The sequence below is a fragment of the Oncorhynchus mykiss genome, chromosome 5, assembly GCF_057628025.1.
Source record: "Oncorhynchus mykiss isolate SJ-2025 chromosome 5, ASM5762802v1, whole genome shotgun sequence".
In the NCBI taxonomy this organism is placed as follows: Eukaryota; Metazoa; Chordata; class Actinopteri; order Salmoniformes; family Salmonidae; genus Oncorhynchus; species Oncorhynchus mykiss.
In genome coordinates this window covers 43,688,135-43,703,386 of record NC_143026.1, presented here as the reverse complement: position 1 = coordinate 43,703,386, position 15,252 = coordinate 43,688,135, and the positions used below count along the sequence as shown (strand labels likewise).

The 15,252-nt window shown below is 45.4% G+C and overlaps 1 protein-coding gene across 4 annotated transcripts in view; it reads left to right on the top strand.

The window, feature by feature from the left end:
* The window catches only part of epb41l4a (erythrocyte membrane protein band 4.1 like 4A), an 87,434-nt gene extending 77,551 nt beyond the window's left edge, over positions 1-9,883 (top strand). For 2 of the 4 annotated variants that reach the window (XM_021603034.3, XM_090234974.1), the window contains 9 exons: positions 1,549-1,659; positions 5,010-5,069; positions 5,476-5,553; positions 6,165-6,284; positions 6,999-7,046; positions 7,307-7,378; positions 7,734-7,844; positions 8,270-8,348; positions 8,573-9,883. In XM_021603034.3, coding sequence (XP_021458709.2) covers positions 1,549-1,659; positions 5,010-5,069; positions 5,476-5,553; positions 6,165-6,284; positions 6,999-7,046; positions 7,307-7,378; positions 7,734-7,844; positions 8,270-8,348; positions 8,573-8,686 — 793 coding nt within the window. In that variant the 3' untranslated portion in view covers positions 8,687-9,883. The remainder of the gene's footprint in view (positions 1-1,548; positions 1,660-5,009; positions 5,070-5,475; positions 5,554-6,164; positions 6,285-6,998; positions 7,047-7,306; positions 7,379-7,733; positions 7,845-8,269; positions 8,349-8,572) is intronic. The other 2 variants (XM_021603035.3, XM_021603036.3) reach the window with 2 other exon arrangements.
* The last annotated feature ends 5,369 nt before the right edge of the window (positions 9,884-15,252 follow it).

Sequence of the window (15,252 nt, the reverse complement as noted above, 5' to 3'; positions counted from 1 at the left end):
TGTGCTTACAGCCCAAAACCGTGCAGGACGTTTGGCATTTGCCAGAGAACACCAAGATTGGCAAATTCGCCACTGGCGCCCTGTGCTCTTCACAGATGAAAGCAGGTTCACACTGAGCACGTGACAGAGTCTGGAGACGCAGTGGAGAACGTTCTGCTGCCTGCAACATCCTCCAGCATGACCGGTTTGGCGGTTGGTCAGTCATGGTGTGGGGTGGCATTTCTTTGGGGGGCCTCCATGTGCTCGCCAGAGGTAGCCTGACTGCCATTAGGTACCGAGATGAGATCCTCAGACCCCTTGTGAGACCATATGCTGGTGCGGTTGGCCCTGGGTTCCTCCTAATGCAAGACAATGCTAGACCTCATGTGGCTGGAGTGTGTCAGCAGTTCCTGCAAGAGGAAGGCATTGATGCTATGGACTGGCCCACCCGTTCCCCAGACCTGAATCCAATTGAGCACATCTGGGACATCATGTCTCACTGCATCCACCAACGCCACGTTGCACCACAGACTGTCCAGGAGTTGGCGGATGCTTTAGTCCAGGTTTGGGAGAAGATCCCTCAGGAGACCATCCGCCACCTCATCAGGAGCATGTCCAGGCGTTGTAGGGAGGTCATACACACTACTGAGCCTCATTTTGACTTGTTTTAAGGACATTACATCAAAGTTGGATCAGCCTGTAGTGTGGTTTTCCACTTTAATTTTGAGTCTGATTCCAAATCCAGACCTCCATGGGTTGATAAATTTGATTTCCATTGATAATTTCGGTGTGATTTTGTTGTCAGCACATTCAACTATGTAAAGAAAAAAGTATTTAATAAGAATATTTCATTCATTCAGATTTTTGCATGGGCTGATGTGTTATTTTAGTGTTCCCTTTATTTTTTTTGAGCAGTGTATATATCTCCTCCAGTTCACAGTATAACCTGGTCCCAGATCGGTTCCCTGCTGTCTTGCCAAACGCTATAGTCATTGTCATGGGCCAAACAATGACCATAGGAATTGGCAAGACGGCACAAGCAGATCTGGGACCAGGCTATTACAATGAAGTATTATCTAGGGCCATTTGCATTTCAATAAGCTGGTTTCCACATGATTGAATCTACATATTGATTTGTGCTCCCTTGGTACGGGCTGTGTGTCTGTGTGTATGCATGCGTTTGTTCCAGCATGCATGCTTGCGTAACGGTGTGTCGGAGGGGCCTTATCTGAAGCTAATGAATGCAGACAAGATGTGTGTGTGTGTGTGTGTGTGTGTGTGTGTGTGTGTGTGTAGCCTGGGGTCACTTAGCAGCAGCCAGTGTTGCGACCTGCTACCCTCTGCATTTAGCTTTATCCTCGGAGGCTATGTCGTCATCATCCTGGCACATCTGTGGCTAGGTGGACAAGAATGTTATTGTTGTTTGCATAGGTAGGATGTCTTCATTCACACTAAAGACTGTACTGTGTAGGTCGTTTTGTTTGGCAACAGACCACAAGTTAGTTTCATCATACGGCTCAATGTATGTTCAGTAGGATCGACAGCTAGCTGCCTCGTTTTTCTCCCCAGTGGACTGTACAACACGGCCAACGAGCGAACAAAGTCGCCTAAATTCCCCACGGCACGTGGACGCACCCCGTCAGGAGGCAGCGAGAACGAACCGTCCCAGAACAGACGCAGGTGTGTACTCCTCACCTTTGTCCTTTTCACCTGTCAACCTATCTCAACTCTCCTCCCAATACCTTAGCTGACACTGGTATGAACTGTCCATAAATTGTCCAGGTGTCCCTTTCACCTAGGGCTAGATTCTATCAGTAAAATGTTCACAATGCTGTATTGGCAGTGTTGGAGGTGAAACTGCGTTAGCGCTGTCAAATCCACAAGCGGCTCCTTCTGTAAGCCATTGGATGCAACGAAACCACGCAAATTTATAATCCGACAAATCCCATGCAGCCGCGTTACAAGTTCAAACACTCGAATAGGCGGCGGTCTATTGTCTACACCTCGATTAGACTAAGATCTAAGTAACATTAATTTTAAAAATCTCAGTTTAAACTAGAGATATATATTTTTTTTGCATGGGCTGCGTCTCAATCCACCGCATCCTCCTATGACGTCCTTCCGCATCTGCCTTTGGAAGCTACAGCGGTGTTTGTCAGACCATGAGACATCAAAAAAAGTCATTCATTTGAAAAATCCCGAAAACCTTTCCTTCAAAACCTTATTCCTTGTGTTCCTTTTGTCTTTTAATGACTTTTTAAAAATCATTTATGAATGTTATTAAATGCGTATATGTTTAATATTTTTGTTCATTTTGTTTTTTATTATAAGATTTTGTGTTTAATTTTTTTTTTTACCCCCAATTTCGTGGTATGCAATTGGTATTTACAGTCTTGTCTCATTGCTGCAACTCCCGTACAGACTCGGGAGAGGCGAAGGTTGAGAGCCGTGCGTCCTCCGAAACATAACCCAACCAGGCCGCACTGCTTCTTGCCACAATGCCCACTTAACCCGGAAGCAAGCCGCACCAATGCGTTGGAGGAAACACCGTACACCTGGCAACCGTGTCAACATGCATTGCGCCCGGCCTACCAGAGGAGTAGCTTGAGCGTGATTGGACAAGAATATCCCTGCCGGCCAAACCCTCCCCTAACTCGGACGACGCTGGGCCAATGGTGCGCCGCCCCACGAGTCTCCCGGTCGCGGCCGGCTGCGACAGAGGCTGGACTCGAACCCCGAATCTCTAGTGGCACAGCGATGCAGTGCTTTAGACGACTGCGCCTATTCAATGTGTTTCTATGGGCTATAGTAAAGGTCAAATTCAATATTATTATTATATTATCTTTTTTTTTAATATACACTACCATTCAAAAGTTTGGGGTCACTTAGAAATGTCCTTGTTTTCCATGAAAGCATACATGAAATGGAGTTGCAAAGGAATAGGAAATACAGTCAAGACATTGACAAGTTTATAAATAACGATTTTTAATTGAAATAATAATTGTCAAATTTAAACTTTGCTTTCGTCAAAGAATCCTCCATTTGCAACAATTATAGCCTTGCAGACCTTTGGCATTCTAGTTGTCAATTTGTTGAGGTAATCTGAAGAGATTTCACCCCATGCTTCCTGCAGCACCTCCCACAAATTGCTTTGGCTTGATGGGCACGTCTTACGGTCGAGCTGCTCCCACAACAGATCAATAGGGTTGAGATCCGGTGACTGTGCTGGCCACTCCATTATAGACAGAATACCAGCTGACTGCTTCTTCCCTAAATAGTTCTTGCATAGTTTGGAGCTGTGCTTTGGGTCATTGTCCTGTTGTAGGAGGAAATTGGCTCCAATTAAGCATCGTCCACAGGGTAGGGCATGGCGTTGCAAAATGGAGTGATAGCCTTCCTTCTTTAAGATCCCCTTTACCCTGTACAAATCTCCCACTTTACCACCACCAAAGCACCCCCAGACCATCACATTAACTCCACTATGATTGACAGATGCCGTCAAGCACTCCTCCAGCATCTTTTTATTTTTTTCTGCGTCTCACGAATGTTCTTTGTGATCCGAACACCTCAAACTTAGATTTGTCTGTCCATAACACTTTTTTTTCAATCTTCCTCTGTCCAGTATCTATGTTATTTGCCCATCTTAATCTTTTATTTTTATTGGCCAGTCTGAGATATGGCTTTTTCTTTGCATCTCTGCCTAGAAGGCCAGCATCCCGGAGTCGCTTCTTCACTGTTGACGTTGAGATTGGTGTTTTGCGGGTACTATTTAATGAAGCTGCCAGTTGAGGACTTGTGAAGCGTCTGTTTCTAGCCAAGAACATTTCACCTGTCAACCAAAGTAACTGACAGTTATATGGGCTACCAAAAGCCTTACTAGGTGTGTCCAGGTAGGTGTGCCTGTTGCAGGTAGAAAGTGTACCTCCGGTAGTGACAGGAGGGGAGAATACATCCACTGCTGTTGCTCCTTCAGTCATTTCCCTGTTGACAAGTACATTCATAGATGTAGACAGATATTTAATCTGCTGTATAAATGTGAAGCATCCGTTTGGCGTTCCCACTCACTACCAAATATGGTAGTGAGAGGAAGCCTAGTGGCTAGCAGTGGGAGAAGATGGAACGAGATTGATTTTGGCCGACATTCTGCAAATTCTCATTGATGAAGCATTTGATCTGAATACAGTTCTGTTCTTAAAACTATAGGGTAAAGTTTGAAAAAAAATTTGTTGTTTAGAAGGAGTGCAACGGCGAATTTAGGTGTTGCACACGTGCAGTGCACAGAGTTGGTGTTCCCGATCCGAAACATGCAAATATTTGCTAGAACGCGCCAATAGGATCTTGCTAGCTTGTGCTTGGCTCTGCCCACTGACTCATTTGTTCCCATTGGAAATGACAGACTGTAGTCCGTCTTGGGTTAGTTATAAAAATCTTTGCTACAACTATGGGGTAATGTTGCCTTCTAGTGGTGTCATGTGGAACTGTCCGATTGCGTTATGCACAATATTGTGTATGTGTATAACGTAACATTTTAACCTTGCTGTAGCTCTTAAAATCGTTCCTATACGAGTAGTTCATTACAAAAAAAGATTGTGAAGACATTGTTTAAATGGCCTTGTAAATGGGACAATACTGTATGGAAGCTACTGAAAGGGCATAGTTGTATGTTTGTACTAGGCCATTGTAGTAATCAAATCAAATGTAATATGATGATTCATAAAGGTTAGTCTGGTCTGTCTGTTGTGCGGCAGAGATGCAGAGTTTCTGGGTAGAAACAGTGAATCAGATTGCCCCGAGGTTGCGATGGAGTCGTCTCTTTGAATAAAATGGATACTGATGATTAGCATAAAGCATGGTTGGATAGATGCTCTCTGAATGTTTATGATTGTTAAAACATTTTAAACTCATAAAACCTCCCTTTTAATAGTATTTTGTAACATGACAAGTGACATTCCTCCGATGTCCTTTAGTAAAAACATGACCGTGACAATAATATAACATGATCGTGACACTTCTGTGATCTGGTCCCTCAGGAATGGCCAGGCCAGTGATCCAACAGCTTCCCAGCAGCAGAGCAAACAGCAGAGGAGAAGGTAGAGTTAACGTACAGATCTAAATAGTACATTCTTAAAATTCTCAACCTCTGTCCTGTCTTCAACTAAAAAAAAGGGCCACATCTTTACTCACACATTGACTCGATGAGTGGAAACCCAGTGAACGGCCCATGTGGTCGTTGACGTGCTGTATTTTGATGTCCACCATCCCAGTTGTACACAGACAACGGTTTACTCATTGTGTGGTTCCCGTTTGTCAGTAGTTACATTAGTCCGGGAGTCATTCCTGTAAAAGTAAGCGTCAACCCCTCTCACTCGTCCCCCTCTCCCGCTCACTTTTGTCCTCTCTCCCTGAAAAGGTCACGCACAAACAACATTCCGTCTCATTCTCTCTCTCTCCTCGTCAACCTTTGAACCCCGTTTTATTCACCCCTCCCATCTGCAGGTCACGTTCCCGCGGCAACACCAGTAGTGGCAGCGAGTCTGAGAACTCCACCCGGGATCATCGTAAAAAGAGGAACCGGTGAGTGATGTAATGTCTACTTGTAGGAAGCAGTGACATATGCAAAGCTCTATAGTAAACTACTACTACTTCACCCTCGTATGTTGTCTTGGGAGCAATTCCACCATGTACAACTATTTTCCTAAGCCCGTGTCTGTCGTGGACGTTGTAAATGGAAGAGATAAAGCATATTATCAGGCTGCTATTGTTGTCTGAATGATACCATATCTTATTGAACAGCTATATCATTTTGTAGGCCCACAATGGGCCCCCTAGCCGGGTCATATGACACACCTCAGACCGTCTAAATATCTGAGCGCGTGACGCAGCAAAACAAACTAGGAAGAAAATGAAAGAGTATATTTCATGGAAACCTGTTGTGACAGTGAAAATGGGGATGTATGTCATGTATCGGTTGGCGAGGTCCCCGAGGGTAGTGTTAGATGGATCATGTGTCATAGTAGTTGCAAGTTGCAGCCGTACTGTCATCTCTGTTTGCCCGTGCAGATGGAATGAGGTTTTAGTGCATCTTCAGGTCTATCGTGTAGATATGCTTGTTTTGTATTGGTTCTACTGTATAATAACTCATATAACTGGTATTGATTATGATTGTATTATAATTGATCTTCCAGGTCTCGTCAAGAGAATGAGATGGTGGACTCTGGTCCTCAGTGGGAAGCTGTGCTCCGCCGTCAGAAGGAGAGGTCTCAGAACGACCCAAACCACCGCCGCTCACGACACCGCTCTCGATCGTAAGTTACGCAGACTACACCACACACGCAAGCAAGCAAGCACACACACACACACACACACACACACACACACACACACACACACACACACACACACACACACACACACACACACACACACACACACACACACACACACACACACACACACACACACACACACACACACACACACACACACACACACACACACACACACACACACACACACACACACACACACACACACACACACACACACACACACACACACACACACACACACACACACACACACACACACGGGGCGGCAGGGTAGCCTAGTGGTTAGAGCGCTGGACTAGTAACCGAAAGGTTGCAAGATCGAATCCCCGAGCTGACAAGGTAAAAATCTGTCGTTTTTAACCCACCATTCCTAGGCCGTCATTGAAAATAAGAATTTGCTCTTAACTGACTTGCCTAGTTAAATAAACCTAAAATATATATATATATATATTTTAAAGCACACACACACAAACCCTCCTTCCCTGTCCTCCCTGCTCCAGAGACCCCCACCTCAGACCCGACCTGGGGAAATTATTTAAGCGCTTAGATACAACATTATTGGGTACCTCCTCAATTCCAAGACACAGAGAATAATGTCCATTCATTTCAATACAACCTCCCTGTCAGATGGTCCCTCTTTATAAATAACCCTTCAACTGTTAACCCCTGTAATTCTGTGACGTCCTCCAGGCGGAGTCCAGACGTGCAGGCTAAGGAACAACTGTGGAAACACATCCAGTAAGTCCCATGACTCCAGTTATGAGATTGAACAGTGGTCTTTTAGCAACGGGCCTTTTCATCGTGCGTGCGTTATGGAAAGTGAAACGTGTGACACTGTAATAACTTGACTAAGCATTCATGAACTATTTATATAAAGTGTATACTATTGAAAAAAAAGGTGTACTTGCACAGCCTTCAAAAAGGCTGTGGACACAGCATTGTCTCTATGGTTATGGGAAGAGAGATATAACGTGCCCTTGGTGGTTTCGTCCCTCTAGGAAGGAGCTGGTGGACCCAGCGCCAGACCTCACAGAGGATCAGCTGAAGGAGATCCCCTACAAGAAAGTGGAGTGAGTAACTGCTCTTCCCTTCCTCATTAGATAGAAAAAATGGCCTTAACGGACAAATCACAGAATTGATCACGCGGAGTCGATATGTTGGGGGTAGGGTGTCTTGATCTGCACTTGGATAAGAAAAGAAGAGATCCAAAGCTCGGCTCATGTCTGAATTATTGAATCGTTGCTTCATCGTCGTCCACCCTGTAGAGATGCATTGTGCTCCAGACAGACCCCTATCTCACCGCCTCTGAAGTTGATGGATTCAGTAGAGAGAGGCCTTATATCCCTAAGGCTGAATAAGAGGTAGGCCTACTGTCCAACACATGAGATGAAGGGAATGATTTTATGTTCATCCCGTTCCTTCCAGAACCCAAGGAGACCCAATAAAAATCCGGCACTCTCATTCTCCCCGGAGCTTCCGTCAGTACCGGCGCTCCCAGTGCTCCGAAGGGGAGCGATCCGTGCTCTCGGAGGTCAAGTGAGTCTAAACTGGTCTCAGGCCAGATCGTATGGTTTTTCACTGTGCAAAGTCTTACTTAGAAATGCATCTCGGGTGGGATTCAATCCGAAGCGCGTTATTGAGGGCTGCCTATAATGCGCCTTTGAAAGGCAATTGCCGACGTTCGTGGAGGTCACATTCGCGGTAAACGCTGCAAATGACTGTCCAATTGGAAGTGACCTTTTCAAAAATGTCTAGGGTGCCGCAACGCGCCTCGAATTGAATCTCGGGCTCTAGTTTATTTATTGTGCTGCTGGTTCTTTCCTGTATTGTTCAGCACCTTTAGACACAATAGTGGGAGTGACGGTACGCATTATAAATAATAGGCACTGTATCGTGTGATTCAAGTTTGATCCTGTTTATGTCTTCCAAAGATCTAACACATCCCTCTACCCACTCCACAGCGCCCGGACAGATCTTGTGCCCCCATTACCTGTGACACGAACAGCAGACATCCCAGGTTCCAGCTCCACCCCCGCTCAGGTCAGTGCCACACGTACTACCTCTGACAAAGGCTGTGAGGCAGGATTTTGTTTTAGAAATTAATAAAAGTTATACTTTGCAAGCGCATAGTGGATCGCTTTCTTTCCTTTGAATGACAGCGCTACATGTCTAAAGTACAATACTATATGTTATTACCAGATCCCCCAGGCAGTTGATTCATCTCCCAGCACTGATAATCGGTGTGTTTGTTGTGCGTTTTCCAGAAGAAGCACGGATCCAAAGAGACCCTGCTCTCAGAGATCATAGAGCATGATGTGAAGAGCAGCGCTAAGGTGGTGAAGACTGTCCACTCTCCCAGGACCAAGGTGGAGACGTGACCTGGCCAAAACACAACCCCCACCGCAGAAACAATGCCACAATCTCCCACCAACACAAAACGTCAAGACCACCCTGATTTCTTGAAAGAAAAAAATAACTTGTGAAATACAATGGAGGGAGCTGTGTGGAGTACAGTGCACCAGTGACAAGCCCCACCTTGAAATAATCCTGTGTGTGTCTATGTACGGTAACGTTATGTGTTAGATAATGCATGGGCAAAAATGTCACTGGTCTATGTGCCAGTATGCTGCTGTCTTTTGGAACACACCACACTGGGAACCCTGTACAGTATCTTCACATCATTTATACGAGTGCATTTCCGGCTTAAGTCCCTGTTGAGTAAGCCTGGTCTCAGATCTGTTTGTGCTGTATAGCCAACTCCACAACTACCATAGGCTATACAGCACAAACGGGGGGGAGGGGGGGGAATATACTGTATCACAGTTGGTCTGTGTCTAGAGCAAGTCATGGTCACCTGTTCATGCACGTAGCAACAACAGCTGATAATTAAGCGGCAAAAACCTTTTCAGTTATTTTAAACTCGGATAAGTGTTTATAATTAAAAACAAATTTTTTCAGTTATTTTAACACTGATAAGAGTTCTACAATAAAACAGAATTTCAGATGTTTTTCTTAAAGCACATTGATTTCAGTCCAATGCTCACATGAAGGCTGAGGATGAGACTATGAATTGCGTAGCGAACACTGCACAGTGAGGTCCGACTGAGATCAATCATGGTCTCCTATGCATTTGCCTTCGATTTGGTTTTCGTTATTATTATACAACACAGTATTAAAACAGTGTTTCACTCATACATGTTGAGCTCCATATGGACACTGAGTGTGCGTCTGAAATGGCACCCTATTCCAGATATAGTGCACTACTTTTGACCAGACCCTTATGGGCCCTGGTAAAACAATGATTTACTATAGGGGATAGGGTGCCATTTCAGATGCAGACTGGGTTATTGTATTGTCAAGTCAGGTGTGTTTACTGTAACTATTCTCGACTGTAGGAACCTTTGATCCTGGACCCCATTTGTTTTGCTCATGAGTACTGAATAACTGTTTTGCATATCTCTGCTGTTTTAATTTTTTTTTTTAAGTGTCACTTAGAACTGTGTAGCTACACTGTACAGTTGTTAAACTGGAATTTCAGTCCTTTTCAATAAATACATTCAATATGTCTCAAATATCATTTTGTGTGTTTCCTGCTATTGTCAAATGCTCTGGAGGGGTGGTCCGTGAGCTCCAATCTACCTTTTCTACTTGGGCCATCCGCTACTGACTCTGGTTTGGTTTGATTTTGGATCGTTTCTATGGTTAACCTGTCACCGCCAGAGGGAGCTATATGACCAGGATTTGCTCTGGAATGGTTGACTGTTGTAAGACTACTTGAAGACTAAAACTCGAGAGCAAGATGATCCCGTGTAACATGATAACGCGTTGATAATGGACTGCATCTGTTTCTTGCTTTTTCCTTCTACGCTTTTCAGAAGGTCACTTAGTGTGACCTGATAGGTCAAGAAAAGGCTGACTGCCATGTCTTTGTTCACCTATCCCAATAGTGTGCGGTTTGGTTCTTTATTTTTTTTTTTAAGCGCATACTTGCAAACTTCCTCATAGTATTGCTGAGTCATTACTTCCTAACCTGGTTCTCTGTGGTGATAGCGTCTGGGATGACTCACTCTGCCTGGCTGGAATGACAAGATAGAAAGGCAGAGGTGAAGAAGTAGTTGTTTAGCAGCTGCTGCAGCAGGGTTAGGCAGCTATATTCAGTAGTTTAGCAGCTGCTACAGCAGGGGTAGGCAGCTATATTCAGTAGTTTAGCAGCTGCTACAGCAGGGGTAGGCAGCTATATTCAGTAGTTTAGCAGCTGCTACAGCAGGGGTAGGCAGCTATATTCAGTAGTTTAGCAGCTGCTACAGCAGGGGTAGGCAGCTATATTCAGTAGTTTAGCAGCTGCTACAGCAGGGGTAGGCAGCTATATTCAGTAGTTTAGCAGCTGCTACAGCGGGGGTAGGCAGCTATATTCAGTAGTTTAGCAGCTGCTACAGCAGGGGTAGGCAGCTATATTCAGTAGTTTAGCAGCTGCTACAGCGGGGGTAGGCAGCTATATTCAGTAGTTTAGCAGCTGCTACAGCAGGGGTAGGCAGCTATATTCAGTAGTTTAGCAGCTGCTACAGCAGGGGTAGGCAGCTATATTCAGTAGTTTAGCAGCTGCTACAGCGGGGGTAGGCAGCTATATTCAGTAGTTTAGCAGCTGCTACAGCAGGGGTAGGCAGCTATATTCAGTAGTTTAGCAGCTGCTACAGCGGGGGTAGGCAGCTATATTCAGTAGTTTAGCAGCTGCTACAGCAGGGGTAGGCAGCTATATTCAGTAGTTTAGCAGCTGCTACAGCAGGGGTAGGCAGCTGGATTCAGTAGTTTAGCAGCTGCTATAGCAGGGTTAGGCAGCTATATTCAGTAGTTTAGCAGCTGCTACAGCAGGGGTAGGCAGCTAGATTCAGTAGTTTAGCAGCTGCTACAGCAGGGGTAGGCAGCTAGATTCAGTAGTTTAGCAGCTGCTACAGCGGGGGTAGGCAGCTATATTCAGTAGTTTAGCAGCTGCTACAGCAGGGGTAGGCAGCTAGATTCAGTAGTTTAGCAGCTGCTACAGCAGGGGTAGGCAGCTAGATTCAGTAGTTTAGCAGCTGCTACAGCAGGGGTAGGCAGCTAGATTCAGTAGTTTAGCAGCTGCTACAGCAGGGGTAGGCAGCTAGATTCAATAGTTTAGCAGCTGCTACAGCAGGGGTAGACAGCTAGATTCAGTAGTTTAGCAGCTGCTACAGCGGGGGTAGGCAGCTATATTCAGTAGTTTAGCAGCTGCTACAGCAGGGGTAGGCAGCTGGATTCAGTAGTTTAGCAGCTGCTATAGCAGGGTTAGGCAGCTAGATTCAGTAGTTTAGCAGCTGCTACAGCAGGGGTAGGCAGCTAGATTCAGTAGTTTAGCAGCTGCTACAGCAGGGGTAGGCAGCTAGATTCAGTAGTTTAGCAGCTGCTACAGCAGGGGTAGGCAGCTAGATTCAGTAGTTTAGCAGCTGCTACATCAGGGGTAGGCAGCTAGATTCAGTAGTTTAGCAGCTGCTACAGCAGGGGTAGGCAGCTAGATTCAGTAGTTTAGCAGCTGCTGCAGCAGGGGTAGGCAGCTAGATTCAGCAGTGCATTCCTGGTGATTTTACAACCCCCCCCCCCCCCCCATTATTTATTTATTTTAATTACTCAACTTGTGTTGAATCTGACCTGCCTATTGCCGACCCCTGTGCTACAGTATATTCCTACGGGGACGCCTTCTACCACACTACTGTTGGATGGAGAAGCAGTCCCTAATCTAATCTACGTCAATAGTTTGAAAACAGGTTTGTCTATGAAAAAGAGAAATGAAAAGGGATAACTACTTAAAAACGTGTTATTATGATGGTCAATTAATCCGTAACAGTCTCTAGATGCACCCACGCAAGTAACAAACACCCCATCAAAATCCATCAGTTTAAGCTAGATATCTTGAATGGGCTGCGTCTCAGTCCACCACATCCGCCTACAGTGTATATCAACTATTCGCATCTGCGGTGGAAGGTGGCCGAGCTACAGCGGTGTTTGTCAGACCATGAGACAATTTGTCTTCTCATGAAAACCTCAGTAGCGTCCCAACGGTTTGGTATGCACCCCCCCAAAGGCTTAGACTTTTAGAGGTCAATAACGAATACGGCCAATAATTCTATACACACCCATATGAAATAGGCCAAACAGCAACAACAGCTACTAATTGTTACAGCGAGCAACTGCTCAGCGATTTGATTTGTCACCAAGTGTGTTGACGGCTGCGTGATGAATGGCAAGGCGTCTGAGCTCCGGTTGTATACCGACTTCAACTCAACTGAATGACTCAAGACTTTGTCCTGGGAATCATGATATAATTCTGCCAGCATTCTTCCATTCATAGACTTCAGTGATCTGATATAGCCTCCCTGCCTTCCCTTCTATGGTCTGATGTGTAGCCTCACACAGCTTCCATTAGATTAATTTCCACTTACCTGATATACCCTGCCACCCCATTCCTCTGACTCGTGTTATCTCCTCACATCTGCACTGGAGCCAGTAACGATTTGAAACGTGTTACGTCACCATACCGGCAAGCCGAACCAAATGCACTCATTCACCTCTTTCAAGGAAAGGATATGAACAGGACCAGGTAGTAGAAGATTATACTACGCCGAGCATGAAACGAGAGTAACTGTACTTGTGAAGGTGTCATAAGTTAGGCGAGGCGGTTTATGTTTACTTGAGACACCTTTTTTTTGTTTAGCCTTTTGACTAATGTACACATTCTTTTTGAGAATACAGATCATGTGTGTATTCATTTCTTCTTCCTCCATCATCATCATAGCATACCAAAATTCTTCAACCAACCAATTACATTTGAATTATATCCATGTCTAATGCCCTGCAAACATCCTTTGCTCCCAGAGGACAACAGCCTGTAGCAATAGCACTCGACTTGCTATAAACAGGAAGTGGTAACGTCCCGCTTCTCTTCAATGCAGATTCAATGCTGCAGGATTGTTTTGAGAATACTGATTGGAATATGTTCAAAGATTCACTCACCCATGAATCATCCATCCATTAGGAAAACTCTCAAAAGATTGAATGCTCAAAGCCGCCTGCCCAGATGACATCCCTGGCCGTGTCCTCTAAGTGTAAGTTGACCAGCTGGCGGGCGTCTTCTCAGACAATTTCAACCTGTCCCCGTCCCAGTCTGTAGTCCCCATCTGATTCAAGGAGACCACCATCGTCCGTGAGCCCAAGAAAGTGCTTCGAGAGGCTGGTCATGGCCCTCATCAAGGCCAGCATGCCAGGCACACTGGACCCCATCTAATTTGCCTACAGCTCTAACAGATCCACAGAAGATGCCATTTCCATCGCTATTCACAGAGATGAGAACGCTGTTCATTGACTACAGCTCAGCATTCAACAATATCGTTCCCTCCAAGCTTGACATCACTCTCAGAGCCCTGGGTCTGGACACCACCCTCCACAACTAAATCCTGGACTTCCTTACCAGGCAGATCACAAGCTGTGAAGATTGGCAACAACACCTCCTCCACACTGACTCACACACAAAAACAGGGGCCCCCCGGGGATGTGTCCTCAGCCCTCTGCTGTACTCCCCGTTAACCCACGTTTGTGTGGCTTTGCACGACACCAACACCATCGTCATGTTTGCTGAACGAAACCACGGTTGCAGGCCTGATAACCAACAACGGTGAGTCAGCCTATAGTGAGGAGTTAAGTGAACTGGCATTGTATTGCCAGGACAACATCCTCTCCCTCAAATTCAGCTAAACAAAGGATTGTTGACTTCAGGAAGCAGAGGAGGGAACATGCCGTGATCCACATCAATGGGACTGCAGTAGAGAGTCAGCAGCCTACTGGACCCTATTCCAACTAAACTACTGAAAGAGCTACTTCCTGTGTTTGGCCCTCATATGTTGAACATAATGAAAGGCTCCCTATACTCCGCATGTGTAGCAAACTCATTCAAAGTGGCAGTAATAAAGCCTCTACTGAAAAAGACAAACCTTTAAAAAAACGGCATATATCAAAAAAGCCGTTTCTCAGCAACTCACTGCCTTCCTGAAAACAAATAAATGTATACGAAACGCTCCTGTCTGGTTTTAGACTCCATCATAGTACAGAGACTGTACTCGTGAAGATGGTAAAATGACCTTTTAGTGGCGTCAGACCAAGGCTCTGCAGCCGTCCTCCTAGACCTTAGTGCCGCTTTGACACCATCAAATCACCACATTCTTTTGGAGAGATTGGAAACCCTAATTGGTCTACACAGCTCTTGCCTGATTTAGATCTCATCTGTCGGAAAGAGAACAGTTTGTCTCTGTGGATGGTTTATCCTCTGACATTTACTCCTGACCTGTTGCACCCTCTACAACCACTGTGATTATTATTTGACCCGGCTGGTCATCTATGAACATCTTGAAGAACGATCTAGCCTTAATGGCCATGTACTCTTATAATCACCACCGTTCTTCTATGTCTGCATTGCTTGCTGTTTGGGGTTTTAGGCTGGGTTTCTGTACAAGCACTTTGTGACATCAGCTGATGTAAAAAGGGCTTTGTAAATACATTTGATTGACAGAGCAGTTTTAAAGTTCCTGTGTCCACATCACGAGGACTTGACATGGACCAACAACACCGTCATTATTGTCAAGAGGGCACGACAGTGTCTCTACATCCAAAGGCGTCCAAAGAAATTTGGCATGCCACTCCGGTACACTCCAAACACTACTGCTGCACCATTGAGAGAGTCCTGATCGGTTGCATTACGGCCTGATACGGGAATTGCTACTTCCACGACCACAAGGCCCTCCAGCGAGTGGTGAAAATGGACCAGTACATCACTGGGACCGTGCTCCCACTACTCAAAACGGTGCCTCAGGAAGGCCCACAGCATCATCAAGAACCCCCCCCCCACACACACACACACACACACACACACACACACACACCA